Source organism: Formica exsecta, unplaced genomic scaffold (assembly GCF_003651465.1).
Source record: "Formica exsecta isolate Colony F162 unplaced genomic scaffold, ASM365146v1 scaffold28, whole genome shotgun sequence".
Lineage (NCBI taxonomy): Eukaryota > Metazoa > Arthropoda > Insecta > Hymenoptera > Formicidae > Formica > Formica exsecta.
The window spans coordinates 128,915-151,236 of record NW_021850063.1 but is presented as its reverse complement, the minus strand read 5'-3'; the positions used below and the strand labels follow the sequence as shown (position 1 = coordinate 151,236).

General features: G+C 37.5%; 1 protein-coding gene across 4 annotated transcripts in view; it reads left to right on the top strand.

The window, feature by feature from the left end:
• The first annotated feature begins 1,739 nt into the window (after positions 1-1,739).
• The window catches only part of LOC115237144 (potassium voltage-gated channel protein Shaker), a 101,548-nt gene continuing 80,965 nt past the window's right edge, over positions 1,740-22,322 (top strand). Inside the window, exons 1-3 of one of the 4 annotated variants that reach the window (XM_029810017.1) lie at positions 1,740-3,240; positions 3,587-4,107; positions 8,657-9,661. In XM_029810017.1, coding sequence (XP_029665877.1) covers positions 9,489-9,661 — 173 coding nt within the window. In that variant the 5' untranslated portion in view covers positions 1,740-3,240; positions 3,587-4,107; positions 8,657-9,488. The remainder of the gene's footprint in view (positions 3,241-3,586; positions 4,108-8,656; positions 9,662-22,322) is intronic. The other 3 variants (XM_029810006.1, XM_029810004.1, XM_029810005.1) reach the window with 3 other exon arrangements.

The following is a 22,322-nucleotide window of genomic DNA, read 5'->3' as shown; positions in this document are numbered from 1 at the left end:
TAAAGCGCATCGCCTTTCTGTGGAATAGCGGGAACGACAGGATTGAAGCACGTTGCGTTATTTAATAATTGCGTTATAACCCAAAATACGTTATGCGTGTGCGTGAAGAGTTGGGAATGTGGTAGGTGCTGTTCGTGTCGCGTTAATTAGCGCGTGTAATCGTTTAATTGATGGCGTTATTCTGATTAATTTGTAGTCTGTACGTGCGTGAAAAACGGGGAAGTTGGGAATGGCAACGCAAGTGCGAACAGCAGTGGCGACGATTGGTGAGTTAATTTAATAATTATGTTATTATATTATGTTTAATTGTTCATTTATTTTATTTATAATGTTACACACGAATAGTGTACACAAAGAACGAATGATATAAGAATGTTTTCCCATGCTTTTTCAAAACAATGCTTTTCTATTTCGACAATGACAAATTCAATTATCAGGTTTTACGTTTGCGAGAGATATTAGTAAGCAGTATTGATATCGAAGAGAGTCTAAACACGTTTTGCTAACGCGTTTTATTTTTTAAGACGAACGTGTGAGGGCGAGAGTAACAAAAAAAATCTTTAGTGAAAAGAGTTTACATAATCTATTCTCTCGATAGCATTTCGCACCAGGAAATATCGCCACAGTATTAGGTTTGTCTCAAGAGATTTGATCTCGAAGAAAGCGAGCGATAAATAATTTCCTCAAACTTTCTATGTTGTAATCCACTCGACTCTCTCTTTGGGAACTCTTCTTCCCATGTCTTTTATCTCAATTTCGCACACGCTTATTTGTACACCTTCTTTCAATTCTTTTGTTTGGCGGAGAGTCGCGAAAGTGTACGGCGACCAACGCGGTTGGGTTGCGTCGGGGGTTGGAAGGAAGCAGTTTCGTCAGGAAGGGATGACGAGAAGGTAAGCGGTGTGGAGGGAGGGAGAAAGGGAGCCGACAGACGGGCAGGTAACCGGAGGGTAGAGGGCAAAATGTGGGCGGTTGGCGCGCGGCGCCTAGATCGGGGAAGGGTAAGGTGGGGTTGGTTTGGGGGAGAGAGAGGGGCAGTGGGCCGCACAGGAGGTGGCAGGCTCTGCTGGTGCGTCAGAGCCTGCAGTGAGCCCAGCAGTGAGGCGAAACGTTGGGCTCCGCGCGGGAGTCTCGTGGCCGCCCGCCGTTTCTCTCGAGAGTCGGGGTGCCTTTTCCCACGAACCATAATCCACACCGCCGCGTCACTCTCTTCCTCCCTCCCTCGTTATCGTCCCCCTCGGTTTCTCCCCGCGTCCCCTCGGCTCGTCGCCTTGCGGGACTTTTGTTGTGTGCACGCAGCGAAGCTCACGCACTTTTACGGTCGTTTGTGAAATAGCGCTCCGGCACGCACGCATACGACTGTCGGTAGGCAGATTCTTTCAAGTAGTTTCGATAGGGTGGGATCTCGCGGTGAGCCCTCGGGGTGCCGCGTGATAAGGGTTGGCGTTCCCGTCGTTTCTCCCGCGGTGAAAGAGCTGTCTCGCGGACGCGGAGAGCACGTTGGATCTCGCCGCGGATGCTGCGAAACCGGCCGGAAGATTTCAACGCGCCGATCGAGCATCGAACGATGCCGAGATCATGAATGATCGCGAATGACCCTCTGCGTTATTAGGATATCGTTGATTTGAGGACCGCAAGTAACGAGGGTGTGCAAGTTTGCGCGATGAAATTTCTCATATTTTTGTGTGAAGAGTGCTTATTGTTAGAGTTTTAATTTTGTTGTCGTTTTAATTTGGTTGTCGTATCACAATTATTGCTGTTGCATTTAAGATATTATTTTGCATCGAGGCATCGCATTGTCGGAAAGAAATTCTATTGATTTTGAAGCTTACTTAATTTGACTTGTGGTCGAAAATTGAGGGAGATATTGTTACTAATCATATTAGTTAAATATTTTTCTTATATCCATTGGGATGTTGCTAGCTGGCAAGGATAAATGAGACACATTTTAATGAATTTTTTTTTACAGCATTCTATATAAAAATCAAATATGTCAGGGATGAATAATAAAAATTACGCAAATTGTGTGTAAAGATATTTAATATCATTTGTTTAAAGAACTTTCTCCTCGAGGAGAGACTTGCTCTCCACGAGAAGAGCATAGAGCCTTCGAGGTCGAAAGTTCACGAGGACTTCGACTGCGGCTGTCCGTACGCGTGACTGATTCTGATAACCTTTGATGTTGATAATCTATTTAGTTTTATTTACTCAACTATATTGAGCTTCAAAAATTTATTTATAAAAAATCATCTCTTTTTACTTTTTTACGTGAAATTAAAATTACTTATTTCTTTCCATCATATTAGGTGCTGAAATTTGATCACATGGTTATTACGTTCCAATACTTTGATAAAAAATGCGGTTACGTTGTGTTGTTTTTGTATAGAATGATTATATTCTTGTTTACTTGTACCCCTGAAATTTATTAAGGAACTTAATCCATCCGATTCTCGTTTTTATCCTGGTTTTAGTTGTGATCAGAGATCACTATTGAATATATTATAGATTAATCGATCTATATATATGGCAAACAATTCGTCACATGTTTAAGTTAATGCCTTTAAACTGATTTATTTTTCAGTCGATCCAGCGTTGTTGCTGATATTAAAAATTTTTGATGTGGATTTTATCATTTAACATTTTGAACTAATTATTAGGCTTATTTAACTCTAAGCTGAAAAGGGTGTTACAAGTTTGTCGATAACTTCATGAAAATTTCATTGAAAATTTGTGAAATTGGCATGATTTTACGAAAATGATTAATTGCCATCGTGTACCAATTCGGTTTCAATTCATCTAATCGCGTCTAGTTTAACGCGTCTCAACGAGGGGATCAATCGATCACGACAGGTCAAATTCGCCGTGGCATCTCATGGGATAACGTGGTTCGATGCGAAAGCGGGGATGCCGCGTGTGTTTCCCCTGTCCGCGAGCTCTCTCACGCACCGCCAATGCGGCTGAGATCGCGCGATCCCATTGGCTGCTCCTGTGCCGTGGTGTCGGCGATGGGTACGTCCAGGTTCGACGCTCGTGCTCGACCGCGGAGTGCGCGTGTGGATTTCTCGCTTTTCCCTGCGAGGAGCGTTCAACCAGTTTGGGCAGGCAGATGATCGCGCGAGGAGAGGAAGCGTAGAATATATCCGACACGCTTATCGAGGAGCAACTTGAGTGACTATCTGGTTTTCGTATTATCGCGGTCGTGATGGTGTTGACAGCTCGTTGAGTCGAGATTCGCGTGTGGTTTGTATTTTTATTTCACGTGTAAATACGTCAATATGTGTAGTTTGATAATTTTTAATTAAATAAGAGAACGTTCGGGGAGAAATTTCAAAATTAAAGATTAAGAATCCTAAAAATGAAATCAAAATTTGGAAATTTGAAAAAAGATCTTGAAAGTTGTCGTTAGAAATTTCGAAAATTTAAAAACTTAAAAAGCTTTTACGATCCATTTTTTACGATTGGTCCGCTTTTACGATTGGTCGCAAGATCTGTAAATGATTACCGTATCGAATATCTGTAATATAGATCTCTTTAAACTCATAAATATATTAACATAAATTCATGAATCTTGAAATTATTTGTTTAGACAATTGTTGCAAAAGTATTATAATTAGCATTATATGTGAATGCCATTATATATTAGCCTTAAACCACCCTATTCATCAACTATACATATACGTACAAGGCCATTTTCCCTTCGAGATTGTTACTATATGTCAAAGTCGTGCCGGTCTCGTGCTGCGTCTGGCTTTGGGCCAATAAATGTGCGAAACCGAGAAGGGCAGGGGAAAGACAGGGATAGATCGGAGGGAGGAAATAGCGTCCCGTCAATGAGAGAGCGCGGATCCGCGATGAATATCGTGTGACGTGATTTTTTTCGCCGCTGTGTGTGCAGCGAAATGCGACCTAACAACGCGACATTATCGCGACGTTATCACGCCGGTTGAGAGATCCCTCGGCCGATGAGGGCTAATGTAAGGAAGGGCGATGGGCTTTACGGCGGCGCGCGTTGTGGAAACGAGCGAAAGTGCAGTGTTTGCGATATTTCTCGGGCTGCGAACGCCGTCGTCAGATACACCTGCAGGGGTGCATTGATCCGGCGGTGAGGTGAGAAAAGGGGTGGCGAAGGAGGAGGAGAGCGACCGTGTCGCGACGGTATCCTGGAATTTGCGCAGGACAATCGTGAAATGCGCACCGTGTCGAATTTATCATCCGATAGAATCTAGGATTGGTTCTCTCGTTCAAGAACTTCTGTCTTATTACATACCGTCTTGTCTTTGTAATAGTATATATGTAACATAGCGCTCGCGATTAATGGAAATATTATCGCGATTTTGACAGATGCTCACGACATTTCGCGTGTAGAAATATCTAAAATTTTTAAGATGCAAATAAACTCAGTCGTTTTTAATACGTTAGCTTTGAAAATTTCAGATTATAATGCTATGAAACGCGCTACGCTAAGAAAAAAACTTGTTAACTTGATTAAATGTGTTTAGTTGAAATATTTAAGTATTCAAGTTAAATACGACACTTTTAAATACTTAAATATTTAAACGAAAGTAATGATAACCAACACTAAACGCGCATTTAGTCAAGTTTACAACTTTTTTTTCTTAGTGCATGTATAAGAACATTAAAAGGAAAAGCATGATTGGTCGAAATTGCGCCTATTGTGCAAATTCAAAATATAATTTATTTTAATCGTTATTTACTCGAGGATCTTCGCAACAATAAGGTCACGATAAGCTACCTTTCTACCCTTTAAATCATCGAACACATCGCCCCTCCGCTTTATATTTTAATGATCAATATATTGTAATCCTCATGCTAAAATTCTCCCATACTTTCCTCTCTTCCTCCCCCCCCCCTCTCTCTCTCTCTATGTTTGTGTTTATGTATGTAGTTAGCTCCGTGATTAAATGTGTTTAGTTGAAATATTTAAGTATTCAAGTTAAATACGACACTTTTAAATACTTAAATATTTAAACGAAAGTAATGATAACCAACACTAAACGCGCATTTAGTCAAGTTTACAACTTTTTTTTCTTAGTGCATGTATAAGAACATTAAAAGGAAAAGCATGATTGGTCGAAATTGCGCCTATTGTGCAAATTCAAAATATAATTTATTTTAATCGTTATTTACTCGAGGATCTTCGCAACAATAAGGTCACGATAAGCTACCTTTCTACCCTTTAAATCATCGAACACATCGCCCCTCCGCTTTATATTTTAATGATCAATATATTGTAATCCTCATGCTAAAATTCTCCCATACTTTCCTCTCTTCCTCCCCCTCTCTCTCTCTCTCTCTCTCTCTCTATGTTTGTGTTTATGTATGTAGTTAGCTCCGTCCGTTCTTCGTACAAAGAACCTCACCATCTCACACGCGAAAGTTTGCCATAGCCACGTCGTCAGTTGGCGAGCTGGCGCGAAGAATATGTCCAGTAACAAAAGGCGTTTATAGCGGCGCGCGACTTATCTCTGACGAGAGACCCTCGGCCATTACCACGCCAATTTGCAGATATTTTTAAGGGGATCGATAGTGGACTGTTTGCGGTTCTTATGCATCTGGCACACGCGCGCGTCGGCCAGCATGCAAGCGCCACGGGCATTTTTTAAAATCCTTTTTGCTCCCTTTGAAGCGCTCGACCCTTTGAAGCACGCCTCTTTAACTCCTTAGAGCCTATGAAAAATACCGGCACTGTCATGCATTAATGATCGCGCCGTATGTGTGCGCGTGTGAACTTTCAACAAGTTGATTAGCGTGATAAATTTCTTCTTATGCGTTTGGAATTTAGTTGAAAATCTTTTTAAAATCATTATTGAATGTATTTTTTTTGTATAAATGTGTATCGGTTTACTCTGCACCAATTTTTCACGCTCCTACTAACGATAAGACCTGCCAAATGCTCACTCTAATGATGCTACTCGCATCTAGCTTTAGATATTCTTTAACTGATGAAAATGACATTTTGTGTTGCTACGATGGTAACGTAATTGGGTGGAGTTCCGAATAGGTGAACCCTCCGATTTTTTTGAAACTACACTATTTTTTGTATTTTTGAACGCTGATTACGAATATGATAATGAAAATTTGCGACAAGGTCATTTTCAAGGTCAAAACTAAAAAAAACTGAAAAAATATAACTTTTTAAATATTATTTCGATAAATATTGATGTAAGAAAAAAATGTGTCAAATAAAAGTTGTAGTTCTTGTAAAAATACATCATTTATGTTCTATACATTTTTTGCGTAAAACTGAAAGTTTTCGAGAAAATCGATGTTAAAGAATAAAAACGGCAGGTGAAGTTCCGAAAAGTGCTCACCTCTGATTTTTTTGAAACTCAGTATTCTTACGTATTTTGATGCACTGATTACGAATATCATAATGAAAATTGGTGCATCTCTCATTTTCATAGTGAAAATCATGAAAAACCCATAACAATTTTAGATCTTACAGAGAAAAACATTTTATGTCCTATTAATTTTTACCGTACGATAGTTTTCAACAAAAACGATGGAATCTAAATCTTATATCTGTTCTCCCATCTAAGCATGTACTTTGCAGTACATATACGATTCCACATGGGTTTACAACTTTCCACGTAGAGCGAGGTTCCACGCAAACCTATTTGTCTAGTTTTTCGGTAGTGGAGCCCCCCGCAGGGGGGCGGAACCCACTGTTTCCACGCATACACTTTTTCACGCGAAGCCAGGTTCCACATGGGTTTGCAACTTTCCACGCAGAGCGAAGTTCCACGCAAACCTATTTGTCTAGTTTTTCGGTAGTGGAGCCCCCCGCAGGGGGGCGGAACCCACTGTTTCCACGCATACACTTTTTCACGCGAAGCCAGGTTCCACATGGGTTTGCAACTTTCCACGCAGAGCGAAGTTCCACGCAAACCTATTTGTCTAGTTTTTCGGTAGTGGAGCCCCCCGCAGGGGGGCGGAACCCACTGTTTCCACGCATACACTTTTCCACGCGAAGCGAGGTCCCACATGGGCTTGCAACTTTCCACGCAGAGCGAAGTTCCACGCAAACCTATTTGTCTAGTTTTTCGGTAGTGGAGCCCCCCGCAGGGGGGCGGAACCCACTGTTTCCACGCATACACTTTTCCACGCGAAGCGAGGTCCCACATGGGCTTGCAACTTTCCACGCAGAGCGAAGTTCCACGCAAACCTATTTGTCTAGTTTCTCGGTAGTGGAGCCCCCCGCAGGGGGGCGGAACCCACTGTTTCCACGCATACACTTTTCCACGCGAAGCGAGGTCCCACATGGGCTTGCAACTTTCCACGCAGAGCGAAGTTCCACGCAAACCTATTTGTCTAAAATAATGTCTAAAAAGTTATATTTTTTCAGTTTTTTTGTTTTGACCTTGAAAATGACCTTGTCGCAAATTTTCATTATTATATTTGTAATCAGCGTTAAAAAATACAAAAAATAGTGTAGTTTCAAAAAAATCGGAGGGTTCACCTATTCGGAACTTTATCCACGTAATTATATCTCGAATAATGCAATTGCGATTATACACAAGCTTGTAAAGTAACCTTGGAGATTGTCCTGTAAATCTTCTTTGCATGGGACGGCTGGCGCGTGACGTTTCTCGAGAGGTGGAAGTAATTCCATTTTTCCCCTCATTGCGACCGTTTTTTTTCGTTCCGGCTTAGCTTCGTTCTTCCATGATAGCACCTTTATTAATAGCATAGGAATTAAGTCCCCCTCCCTTGCAGAGTAAATATTTATTTTTTGCACTTTTCCTGCGCCCTTTTAGCAAGCGGTTAATAAGCTCGTTAAGTTATATTATTTCAAAAAAGTTTGCTTGCAGGTATATCTTTACGCGATAAGATCTTTTCGTTAAAAATATGTGTGACGATATCTCTGATTAAAAATTCTAAATTATTTCAAAAAAGTTTGCTTGCAGGTATATCTTTACGCGATAAGATCTTTTTGTTAAAAATGTGTGTGACGATATCTCTGATTAAAAATTCTAAATTATGGTTTCTAAATATCTTGCATATAATATGTGTTTGCTAAATGATAATCTGAAATGATAATTGTGTGTGCGATTATCGAAGAAGAAAAAAATTATTTCACAAAAATTAAAGCGCCGTGAACATGTATTAATCAGATCAATCTGCCTTAAACACAGTACAGCAAAATATTTCTAAAAAATATGTATATCATTGCAAGCTCTTGTTTAAGAGAGTAATATTGCAATCTTCTTTTGCATTTGAATGAGACGGAGATCCCGCGAGTGAAGAAATAATTTGATTTCTTTCGATTCTAATAGTTTCTTTTCGAGATTGTCTTGCTATTTTATGATGCTCCAATTTAATTATTAAAGATCAAACATAAAAATAAATTGCTACAGTATGAGATTGAACTTTTATATCAATTAAAAATTTACTATCAAGAGAAGATATTTGCGTGCGCTTGCAAATATGATCGATAACTTTTAACAATTACTATAGTTGAAACTAAGTGGCCACAATTCGATTAATTTTATTAGCCATACAATGGTTTTTGATAGCAAAATACAATTATGTATGGCGAATAATCATTATTGTCTAGAAATCTGTCTAGAAATAAGCAAAATTTAAAATAAAATTTTTCGAGAGTTTGAAGTCATTGGATATTTTATTATCGCAGCCACACGAGATGCATTACTTTGTAGTACCCGACCAATTAGATGCTCTCTCTGAGAGAGAACCAATTCAACATTTTATCAGTGCGCGAAAGATTGTAATCTCTTCTTCCGTAAAATTCGACAAATCTTGATCTATCGCTATCTCACTAACTTTGCCGATCTCCTTCGTTCAGTCGGTGGTTTGACGTTCACCAGACAGAAAGCAAGACATCGGAAAATAGCGACGGGAAGCTCCGAGGACGACGTCTCGGGCGACGCCGCTGCGAGATCGGGCGTCAGGAAACGCGAGTGCGAGTGCGAGTGCGAGTGCACAGAAACGGGCTACAGTGGTATCCAGGTGGGGGCAGGAAGGTGCGGGGCCGGCAAAGCCTTGTGACGAAACGAAGGATTAGATGGTGGAGGTGCTCGGAGGCCGGGCTAGGGAGCCTACGGGGCCTACGCGCAGGGCACCTCGCACCTACCCAGGATCAGTGGAGCTGCAGGTGCGCCGTGTGGGGCCCCGCGAGGACGTAGAGGTTACCTCAGGGGTAACTCAACTCGAGGCGGACTCGCAGGATCACGGTACTGAGCCGTGCGTCCCGTTCAGGACGCCCGCCTGTGTCCTCGCGACACAGCGTCCTGAAAAGAATCAAGGACGTCCCAAGCTCGTCGCGCGGATTGCACGAAGCGCGAAGAAGAGCGAGGAGCTTCCGTCGGAGGAAATCGATCCGGCGGGACAGGACGAAACGGAGAAGGACGTTAGTCCTTCGCAAGAAAGGCCGCTCGCGGCTAGGTTCGTGAACAAGTCGGAGCCCGGATCGGGCTCCCGCGTAAAGAGCGAGGCTGGCGAGCGCAATGTGGCAGAGCGGCGGCATGGGCACCCATGCGGCCAACAACCCGTGGATGAAGCTGATGGGCATCGTCCACAAGGAACGGAGGCATCACGACTCGGGGTCCACCGCCGCCGCTGCCGCTTCTGGGGTGCAGGGTTCAGCGACCACCGGCAGCAACGATCGAACGCTCAATCAGTAAGTGTATTTGATCTTAAAGAATTTTCTTGGCATATTCGTCGTATAATATGCGCGCGCATTTTCCATTTTACTCTCTATGGTTTATAAAAAGATTACTATAAATAGCTCGACATTTTTTTCAATTAAATGCGCGGATGAAATATTATCGCGTTTTCCAAAATTAACCGCGGGAAATATTGGAACGGTTTGTCGCTGAAGGTTATCGATGATACTCGTTGGAGTAACAAGGCAGATGCAAGATGATTGAAATTCGATGGATTCGATTTGCCCGTTGAAGGGCCGACGAGAGCAAATACGGCGTGTCGCCGCGAAAGAAAGAAAGGAATAGTTGCCTCGCGCAGTCGTAGACATCGTTCTCCTTTACTCTTGTTTCCTGTCATTCTCGATCGAGGTACTTGATTGCAAATTTTTCACAAGTGTCCCGGAGTTCCAGAGCACGAAAGGAATGACTTTTAATTTGACGAGTTAGCTGTTTGATGTTAGATATTGATATTTGTTATACATAGCAAAATATTTTTTAAAGTATCTTATATATTTTTATACTAATAATAAGAAAGAAATATCTTAATACAACAAAATTTTAATGTAATAAAAAAAATTATTTATACGGAAGATTCTTATAACTTATTTATTTATATAAATATCTCTAAATTTTTTAATTGAACTATTTATTTAAATACATTTAAAAAGTTTTGATATACAGTAAAATATAAATGAACACTGAGAGAAGAAATACATTCTTTGTATTTTATATATAAATACAAAGAAAATATCCGAGAAAAAATGCTTTTATGTTAATTAGATAACATTAATATGTAATTAATTACATAGTCAGATCCGAAATTTACTTTATTTAATACATAGTATTACACATTTCATAGAAATGTTATTTGAATGTAGAAATTGTGAAAGTATAAAATAATATACTCAGAGTATAATATACATATTTGTTTAAAATTTAATATTTTTGTTACATAGAATAAATAATTACTTCTATCAAAAGTAAAGATTTAAGTATAAATATTTATTTCGTCAATAAAACTTTTTTCTTGGTGTATATCTGCTTCGTTTTACGTGGTAGACTCTTCGATCTTCTAATTTTTGTTTTGTATCTTTCACTATTCCATAAATTTTCGAATGTACAGATTATTACACATACAATTATTGTAACAATTTTATATTTGTAATATGTTAAATTATTATGAAAGACTTACAAATTAATTTCTTTATCCGAAGTGTAATCAGTACGAACTTTGCATGATGATAACGGTAAGACGAAACGAACAGCTATGTCGACAAGAGAAACAGTTCATTCCATTGTTGTTTCCGTTGTTCTTCCATCGTCGCTTCAGTTGCTCTGGACAACTCTATTATTCACTGCTTCACATCTCCTGTCTATTTTCGCGATTCGCGAGTTTTGCCGTTTCTCACTTATTGTTAGTTTTCGCTGCCTCTTCTTCAAGTAGATTCGTTAGTCTAAGCACGTTGGTCGATTTCGCCTCTCAAAATCACGGCAACTCCAAATTATACGGTCCAGATAGACGTGGCGGCAAGGAACGTCTTTTATTATATTTTCTTATTTGCTAGATTTTTGATCTACGTTTAAAATATAATACATAATTAATTAATGTTAGCAAAAATTATTAATTTTATATTAATAATAATATAATTTTTCTCAATTGTTTTATACATTATTTTTAATTCGGCACAATTTTTCATGGTTTCTTCGATCTGTAAACACTATATATGTATATAGTTTTATATATTTATGCGATATCTCTTAAATTTGTATTTCCCTCTTTTTCTATCTTTATAGTTTAAATCACGACAAGAATGTATGACGTCAAATTTATCGTTTACCATTTAATTTCAAACTAAATAAACGGTGGAGAAACGATCCTCGTTTCTCCATCTAAAAAGTCGCTTCCGATGCTGACAAATGTTAGGTTCTTCGAGCAGGTGAGCAATTCCCGTGAGCGATTTTATTCCGCGTGGAATTTCAATGATGACAAAAGAGAATATTGAATAAATGTTCTTATGCTCGGATATTCTCGAGAATATACACGATCGCAATTCAAGCAGTTCGATTGCAAACTGCAAAGACAATAGAATAGCCAGTTTGGGATATTGTGCACACATTTTCGTATACTGTCGAAAGATATTAGATGATTATTTGATTGTTGACTGTTCGTGACGATGACAGTGTAAATATATTTATCACTTTTATATCGAATAGCAGAAGGAATGGTTTACGAAAATCAGACATAATTTTTTTCGAAACATTGTAAATTTTAAATAGCCAAGAAAAAAAATTTTTTGTGAAAAAATGATCTTTTTAAATAACTTAATCTAAATAGAATAAAATTGATCTTCAGATTGAAATTGATTATATTATAATTGCGATCTAGCAATCAGCTGGTGGTACGTGATGTAAGCTTCGCTTCGTCTCTCGTCTTTGATGATTCAAACGTTTGCGTGGGTGCACTATGATTACCGCGGAAAAAGCAAAAAGAGATTGCAGAAGAAAAACGTGCGCTTCTTTTTTCTCGTTTTACGCGAAAAATGACTTAAATGCGTTATGCTGTTATAAAATATCCCGAAAACATTTTGTAATCTCTCACTTTTGAGTCTTAAATCTGCAAGTCTTTAGATCCGATTTTACCGATGGAATTATATTATATATAGAAATATTTTGATATTTTTTTAAGAATTAAGAGAGAGAGAAAGAGAGAACGGAAAGATTATAGAATGATCATTGGTTACTGCAGATTAGCATGATAGATGCCAACGATAGATTCGTCGAAAATGTTCAACAGCCGATGAATTCGTCCTGTTTCGCGGCCGGAAATTGAGAGAGGCTGGAAAATCAGATTTACCCATCTATCGACGAAAATTGAATGGTGCATCTCCTGTTCCGCATTTGTCCCTCATTAGAACTTGGTGAAAATCTATGCATTTGTCCATCCTCGCGCAGTTCCGGCGCTGTTTATTATTTACCCGCAAACAGTTCCGCGCGTTATGAAGTTCGCTTTGCTCTAACGTCCATTTATTCATATGCGATTAATAACGATATTCGTGATATTAATGGAAAAAGAGTAAATTAAATAGAACCACAATGTTTTAATTTTTTAATATATTTGTTAATAATATATTTTAATATTACCACTGGCTTATAAACGAATTGCACCGCATCGGTAGCGTATTTCCTAGAATTTATAATCGCACAATCCTGTTTTGATATCAAGCGAATCGAGACATAAATAAGTCTCGTGCGTATTGAATCCAAAGATTCACTGAAGCCAGGACTATAGATTTCAGAACGGTGAATTCAAATCTATAGAAATTCCAAGGTTGGAATCTTAGACTTTCATGCTTAGCGTGAGCATGATCGAATATTTATTCCAGAATCCATGAAAATTTGTTTCTGATATTTACTACAATTTTTGTAATAAATAAATCCTGCTCGATTTTATTGTGAAGAATATCTCTCTTTGCTACGACGTTTCAAGATTCATCGCTCGTACGAAAGTCCCTTATGGGAGAATTTATCTTCCCTTCGTGTGCTCTTGACATTATTCGTGCGGATTTTCTGAAGCGTTTCTTTTTAAGCAAATTGCTTGATATACCGGGTGATTCAAAAGGATCATCGCAAATTTTTAGATAAGAGCGCGTTTACATTTGTATTAATGTTTATTCCGTGTCACATGCTTTCGAAACTCGACGAGATTTGCTTGAAGCACCCGGTATACGTGGCCGGAATAAAATCATAAGTGGGACGCTCAATTGATTAATAATAGCGTGGAATGAGCGAGTCGTTTGCACAGCCGCGTTTCGTTACTATTAATCGCTCTATTATTGCGATCGATATGTCACGAGAAGATATAATAAAAATGACGCGACACATACATACATGTTGTCGTAAATACAGCGCATATGCAACGAAATCTGAGATAATCGGAACATGGAAGAAATAAGAGAGAAAGAGAGAGAAAGGGAAGGAGTGAGAGAGAAAGATACAATGTAACTCCTTTCTTACAAAATTATCAAATAACGTAAGATAACTGATATATATATATATACCAATCAATCAGTAAAAAAAATAATTGTTTTATACAGGGTAAACCAATAAGAATTAGAATCTTTAATATCTTCAAAATTATAGGAGTTAAAGAAAAATTTCTCGAACAAAGATTGCGATAGAAAGGGGGCTATCATATGGTGTTAACAATTTTTCTATAGATAAAGTCGCTTTGGAGATGTGAAGATTCTGTTTTTTTCAAAAAGAATATTTTTTATATTTTTATATCTATCCTTTGAGATAGTGGCTGTTAAGACGAATAACAATAATGATATGATACTAGATTATTCAAGATTACTGAAAAGATCCTAGTTACAAGAAAATAATTTAAAAATTTACATTTATTAAAGATATCTAGACTGATGACCATGAATATTAATGCAATACTATACTTTAATTGTCGAAAGCTACTGTAATTTTCCAATTATGCCGATTATTGAAATATAGTAATGTTTGTTATTGAATATTATGCATACAGATGTCGTGATGAATAGTAAACATTGTTACAAAGACTAGCTCACATAACGAGGTAAACACGATAAGATTAGTATAAATCCTCGCGTCAAATTGCACGTGAATATGGCATTAGTCAGAGTAGAGTGTACTCTACTATGTATTTTTCATCGCCATAAATTTCATCCGTATACCCTCTCATGTCAATCTGCATCAAGAACCAAATGGCACAAATTTCACGAATCGAGTTGAATTTTGTGAATTGAGCTTGACATCATTTTTGAAATGACAATTTATTCTTTTATTTGATATTATTTTCTGACGAAATTGTAATATATATACAGTAGATTTATTCGAGAAACATTATCTCCGTTGTTGCAAGATGTACGTTTAAATACACGACAAAAAATAACATGGTATTAGCATGATGAATGCCCAGCACGTTTTTCTCTAGTTATTAGAAATTATCTACACGGAAGATTTCATATTACATCCGTGCTAATTTTTATTGATTCATCGTGTATAATAATATCTTTATTATTATAAATATGAATCAATGTTTAGTGATATATGTTACGGCAAAAGTAAACGCAAAGGACTTTACATGATATTAATTTATTTTTATGGATCCTTAATATTCATACAATCTTGATATTCGAAAGTTTTTTTGCACAGGGTTACTTTGCGATACCTCATATCTGTTTATTCGCGCGCCTTATCATGTAATGTATGTGAACGTAATCATTTCTGTAAGCGCAAACTCGCATAGAGATCGGTCTGTGGGATAAGAAAGAGAGATGCATAGTTACTGATACCTTAAACACCTTATGGTCTTTACTTATTATCGTCGGCATAAAAAATTACAGCTGTTATCATATTACTACGATCATTAATCGGGCACTATGTAAAATATCATATTTATTTCATCGCAGTTCTGTGTTTTTCTTTGTCGCGCAAGCTTTTCTTCTCCATCGCAGTAGACGCAATTTATACGAAAGCACATTTTTCGAGCGACCATCCGTAATTGTGACATCGGTGTCAACAGTCGTATCTCTTAGCCTATTTACGTGTTTGCGAAAGCTTGTCGCGCGACGTCCCGCGGTAGCGGCTTCTGTCCGTTCTTATTCAGGGATGACACGAGACTGTACAATACAATTTCCAGCGCGCTAAAATAAACTCATCCCGACTATACGGCGCTAGGGAAATGTGGCCGCGGCTTGAAAGCGAGCACTGATCCGCTTACTGACGTAAGAAGTGGCCGTCGCGGATCTTCGTTGCGTCCGTCATCGAAGGTGAGAGGGTGACGACCGGGGGAGGCGCGACGAAGCTTTTCTGAATCTGACCGCACACCACCAGGTATCTTGTGTAACAGTATCTAAGCACCTGTTGCGACCCTCGCTCGGGAGAGCTAGATTGCGCTTTCTGGCTTACCGTTCTGTCTTAGTCATCTCCGGATGCATACGCTTTGACGCGTATATATCCTTATGTATATTTAACGTCAAACACGAATGTGCAACTCTCGCTTTGTGTACTGAGATTCACGTTCACGTTTTATTCGCATTAGAAAATGTATAACATTTGATTTAAAATGAGTGAGCGAGAATGTAAGAGTGTCGATAATTTTCTTCTCTGTGTGGATTTAATGTGATAGACTTCAATGCGTGTGATAGGTACGCGCGTATTAAATGATGTGTCCTCGCATATATTTCCCGGTATAATAGCGCGTGCGTGTAAGAATTTCTATAAATAGCCGCGGCACATACACACAGAAGCGAGTATAACAGGGAATTTAAATCGCTTGCCATATCAATACTTCGATAATTGATACGGTGAAAAAAAACAATGCTCATGAATCGTCATTTAATTATTTAATCCGTAAAACGATTTTCCAAACAGCGTTCTCTCTTGCACGAAGAAAATGCGTGTCCATTGGTTGAAGAGCAAAAACATATTTTAAAAAAACTTGAGAAATTCACTATTAAATTTCTTGTTTTTTTTTATTAGAATTATAATTTATTAGAATCATTATTATAATTATCACGAATTATGATAACTTCGTAAAAGATCGCGCTCGTAAAAATTTTGATAAAGAGAAGAGCATGAGAAATGGACAGCGGATAAAGGGAGACGGTGGACACGCATAGATTTGACTGCGGTCGTGATGACGTTAAGAATAACGAACGAGGCCGAGGGCAAGAGCGAGGCTGCGACCCGACACCGACTCGCAGCAGAGCTTTGTTACTATCATTATGAAGCGCACCTATACAGCGCGTTCGGTATAGTGTGTGTACGTAGAATCTTTCTCTCTTTCTCTTTCTCTCTTCCTGCACGGTCGTTCGTGCTTCAGTGGTTCTCAAGAAATGGTATAATATTTTTTATCTGACGCTAACCATTGTGTGATTGCTCAATATCAAATCATTTCTATACTAGATACAAATGAAGAAAAACTGATGACGATTAATTGTAAAAACACTTTCAAAAAAACACAAAAAAATGAATCTACATTTTATGAGTCTATTTTAAATCAATCCTCTGTTAGTTTTTCGTTTAAAATGCAAGCCGTTAATGATTTAATAAGATAAAATGATTAAATACAAAGATGGGACGACGTGTGTCATTAGCCAATTGGTCTTTTCCTCAATTAAGAGTTTAGCGCGTGTAATAATGAGAATTAAGGGGAGAAACGTTTGGGGTTGGATTCCTGGAGAACCCCTGGTGCACAGAGAGATCGGGTATGGCGCGCAGCAAACCTCTAACACTACCTTGCGCCGATTCACGGCAATGCGGTACTCCTATCTATGTTTAATAGACTGCATAGGCGGCGGTTACTGCGTGTCTTCTGTAAACTTTAGGAACAGCAAAGTGAGAAAAAAAAAAGTGTTCGGTGGTTTGCCAGAATATATCAGGTTACAAAATTATATTTGTAACGTTTCATTATTAAATCAAGCCGAGCGAATGTAGTAGATATTTTTTCAACGATGAAACATCGGTGTTTGTCGGAAAAATGGTTAAGAAATTGCGGGAAAAAATTATGAAGAGATACTCTCGTCGGGGTTAAAATCATAAAATCAGAGCGGAGCTTCTACTTCATTCTTAATTCTCTTGAACCTCGAGATAATTAAGAGAATACCTATAAAATTCTAGAGATCAAAGATTCCCTTAGGTTCTAAAAATAATTAAGATCTCTTAATTTTTTTAGGAATTCTTTTATTACTTCTGACGTGTCCTTTGTTTCATAAATCTGATTCTATGGAGACTACTAAATTTTTCCATTCGTAGATTTCTAACAAGTTTGAATTGAAACATTGTGCTATACTCTATCCAAAAGGAGAATGACTTCGGTCCGGTGCCCGCTTATGCGCGAACCGAGATCATTCTCTTTTTGGATAGAGTATAAATGTATTTCTCCGATGGATGAATTACTCGATTTCTTTCTTTTATTCGTGCAATACTTTTGTACAATCTTTATTAGATATTTATGCATCACAAATTATTTACAATATGATTCATTTCAATGAAGATTTTATTTTAATTTTGTTTGATTCTAGAGATTTATTTAATTAGAAACTAAAATAATAGAGATTCTGAAATAATGGATCCGCTACGCGAGACAGATTGAAAAATATAATAATAATGTATATATATATGGGACGTTTTGCGTTAAACGGGCCACCTCTCCTTCCAAAAATTAACGCAATGGAAAAAAACGTTTGAGGTCTCAAAATATTTGTATACTTGTGTAGTTTCGAATGGAACGTGGCCTTTTGAAAAATTCAATATGGCGGCTCCAATATGACGCCTGAAATCCGCAAAAGTAAGGGCCCGGGCACATAAAAAAACTTAAGCAGTAAGACTTAAGACTTAAGAATTTCAACCATACGGAATTTTCAGCGTAGCTTATGTTTCAATATGGCTGCCTTACTGTTCGACCGTGATTGGTCAATTCGCTTACGTCTTAAGTCTTACTGCTTAAGTTTTTTTATGTGCCACGGCCCTTACGAATGATCTTACAACATCTTTGATTAAAATGCGAAAACTTGATAAATCGGCTTGAAAATGATTAGTATGAGGTTCTCGAGGTCGTTGATTACGAATCTGGAAACAGAATTACAAAATTCGAAATGGCAGCCATAAGGCCAATAACCCTTGTCTAAGTAACTGAAAATCACTCGGATCGGCTTGAAAATGATCTCTAAAGGGTTTTTAAGGTCGCTGATTACGAATTTGCAGCCAAATTTTTAAAATTCAAAATGGCGAAATTAATATGGCGGCTTTTAACCCAATTTCCCTTCTTCTTGATTCGAAAATCAAAAGTCCGAGTAATCAATTTTAAGTCGATTGCAATGAATCAGAATCTCTATTATTTTAGTCTCTAATCAAATAAATCTCTAGAATCAAACAAAATTAAAATAAAATCTTCATTGAAATATATATCATTTTATCTAATTAAATCATTTTTGCTAGATTTCAATGTCTCAATCATCTTTTAACTAACTCCAGCGCTATCGCTGCATTCATTGCATTTCGATACGCGATCACGTGTATAGCAATCTATTTTTTTCCCTGTCACATGTTCTTTCTCGCTTTTTTCCTCGCTCGAGTTGTAACAATGTCATCGATATTTGCGCGAGTGTTTTTCTGCTCGATCGGCCGTTCAAAACGTAGATTTATCCACATAGGATATTTTGCGAGAGGCTATAACTCTATCGATTCTGTCTACGTATGATATAAAACGGTATATCTTATTGCGGATAACACGGAACAGACTGTCGTATTGTATTCCATTAAGTTATTCGCTAAACGTGAGTAGACCCACGTAATGGGCCTATACGTTTTCCACATGTATACATATATATTAGATATAGTATGTATACAATGTAAGTCTATTACTAAAATATTCTATACGACTGTAATTTTTTTTGTAAAATATCGCCAACTATTTGAACAACAATTCAAGCATTCGAGACATTTTTCTGCTATCTTTAATCATCTACTCTTCTCTTCGTCTTCTTTGCCCGAGTAGGAAATACGTGCGTTTTAAATATTAAGTATTACAAGCCTTCTCGGCACAGGTCAGGAATGCTTGGGACAAATTCCTCGACTGTTCCTTCCGTGTTCTCTTTGCATTCGTTCTTAATTTAAAGTTTCGTGGACTTTAACGTTCCGCAGTTCATATAGTCTGCTTGTATATTATTTGTGGCGAATATATACAATAACTCCTTTAATTTGAAAGAAAAATCATAAAAGTCATGGGAATATGGTAATATACAGGGTGTCCGGTAAAGATTGTGCCAACGCTCGTGAGCGGGTAGAGCACAGTAATCTGAACAGAAAAGTCCTGTAACATTTTTAGGACTTTTCTGTTCAGTTTACTGTGCTCTAGCCGCTCACGAGCGTTGGCACAATCTTGACCGGACACCCTGTATATTATATAATTTTTCTCTCGAAATTATATTTTCTAGAAATGAAATCAGTTGTCTGAAAAAGGAAAATTCAGATAGATATGAAAATTCAGATGAAAATTCAGATAGATATGAAGAATTTATGTTTTAACAAGCTGAAGAAATTTCTTAGTTTTTATGATAAGCGACATGTGCTTTTCTTTTTATTAAAAATATTTTTATTTTCTTTCCATTTATATATGATGGTTAAATATTGTATAAAAATATTTATTTATGATGGTTGAACGATGGAAAACATTTATTTATGATGGTTAAATGTTGTATAAAAATATTGTTCATCAATGTACACAATTAAAATAGGTAAATAATACTCGAAAAGTTCTTCATATTTGAATTATTCAGTATCGTATTTCTAAAGCCGAATTTTAAATAGTTTGAATACCAAGCAAGCACCTAAAATAATAAAAAATAAAATATAATAATGATAATAATGATAAAAAATAAAATATAATAATAATATTTTAGAGAAAGTTATTTTAATTTTGAAAGAATATGCGGAAAATATTATTTCATACAAGAAAAACATATAAGGAGAAATATTACTTCGAGAATGTTGAATATACCATCCACACACATATACACACACACACATCGAGTTTTCACTAAAAAGAAATGTTCTATAAATGGAACAACTATCCTCTACAGTTTGCGAGCGTACATATAGGCGGTACGGATATCTATCTTTTCCTGTAATAAAGAGGAGGGTTGGAGATACGTTTCAAGGATCAATAGACGTCCTTTTCGACGGCCTTTTTGGGAAAATTGCCGAATTATGACGCCTAGAAAGATTTCTAAAGAGTCATGAAACATTTCATCAATTTCTCTCAAAATTATACATATAAAAAATCTTTTTTCGAAAATCGCAGAACAATTCTCGATGTGGATTATCAAGTCAGAAGAGTGACATTTCCGATTAGTTTGTCTGCAAGTGAAAACATTTAGCGACTCTGTAGTTCAATATCAATCTACCCTCTTTGAATTTGTAATTTTTTACAAACATCCTGCATGCATGTCTGTCTCGTCGAAAGCATTAAAACAGCCTAATCCGTACCGAGCGGTGCGTTGCGTGATGCAACTGCTCATGAAACAACAAACGGTATACACACGCGCCTATACGCATACAACCACATGATAAATACGCGTATAACATCGAGTGTGGTGTAGTAGTCCATTGTTGTGTCGTAGTAGAGTCTAGCGTACAGTGGACACTCAATAGCCTTTATATTCTTTCCTGCGGGAAGTAGGCTGTGCACAAAGCGGTGTCGTGGCGAACTAATATTGACGCATCGTCACGGATCGTATAGCATAATCTACCTTGGTTTCAGCGGCCTGAGAATCCCAGCGTGTATAATCGAAGCTATTGTTTCCCTGTTAATAGTAGCGAAAAAGGTGAAGAGTAGCGAAAAAAATTGTTTAACAAATAATCGATGATGATTATTATGACAAAATAATATTACAATATGAATAATTGCAGTTATAATATCTGATAGAAAATGTTATAAGTTTGAAAGAAATCTTGTAATATATAAAATTGATTAAGGAGAAAGTGATAAATAATTATGGAAATTATTATGGTGATCCGAAGAATCGTGCTAACAATAAGTTTAACGGAACACTAGATATTCTTTAGAACACATGTCTTCTTTGTCCGCTCTCTTGAATCTTGAAGGGTTATCTACGAGCTCCTTGTGGCATGAGAAACTAAGGTTTTCGATTAATCTGCCCTCACAGGCCCCGGGAACGGAAATCTCCGCTGACATTTCCGAATGCGGTCACTTAAGTTCCTCAGTCGCGAGACTTAAGAGGTCGGAAAGGAACTGGGCGAGGTTAATTCAATTACCCCTCTCGTCCATTCTTCGGTTCTCCATTCCCGCGAGCGTCAGGAAGCAGCTTGCCAAATCGGTTGACTCTGAAGAGACGCGAGTGTTATAACGTGCCACGTGTTGCTGCACTCTCGCGTGTAATGTTATTACGGATTTTCCCGGGCAATTATGCAGTTACGTACCATAGTCAAGAAAAATAAAAGCCGCGTAGCGTTAATGGTTTGCTGCGTGAATCGCCTAATTAATACCGAGTGGCGAGTCCGCAGAAATGGATGGTAAACGTAAAGTCGTTAAATTTCCGCTGGAAAAATTTAAACGAAATGACGATTTGTAATGCTTGAAATAATAAGTATGTATTTAATTTTTCAAGAGAGAAGGAAGAACAGGAACAGTATATCTTGTAAGCTAAAAAGAATGGAGCTGATGTAACAGCGATCTTGCAATCTTCATCCATCACCTCGTATCTGTAATTAAAGTTAAAAGCTGAAACGCCAGGACGAATATATTTTTATACTGTAATAAATTTCGCGGTGATTTAACTTGGTGTAGGTTGATGTTATAAAATTTTCGATGCAATTAAGGATATCACTAAGAAAAAACTGAGTATGGAAAAAAAAGGAAAAGAAACATCGAGACGCAAACGTATTAATTACCTCTGAAAAATTAATTACCATTTTTCCATTTATAGGATGCCTTTTATGTGGGAAATATCTCTTTTAGATTTTTTATTCGTATGTAATAGATTCTTTTTTAACGATAATTTGATGAGCGGGGTTATCATATCTTGTTTCAAGTTTAAATATATTGGAGAATTACGTTATTGAGAATTATTATATAATAAT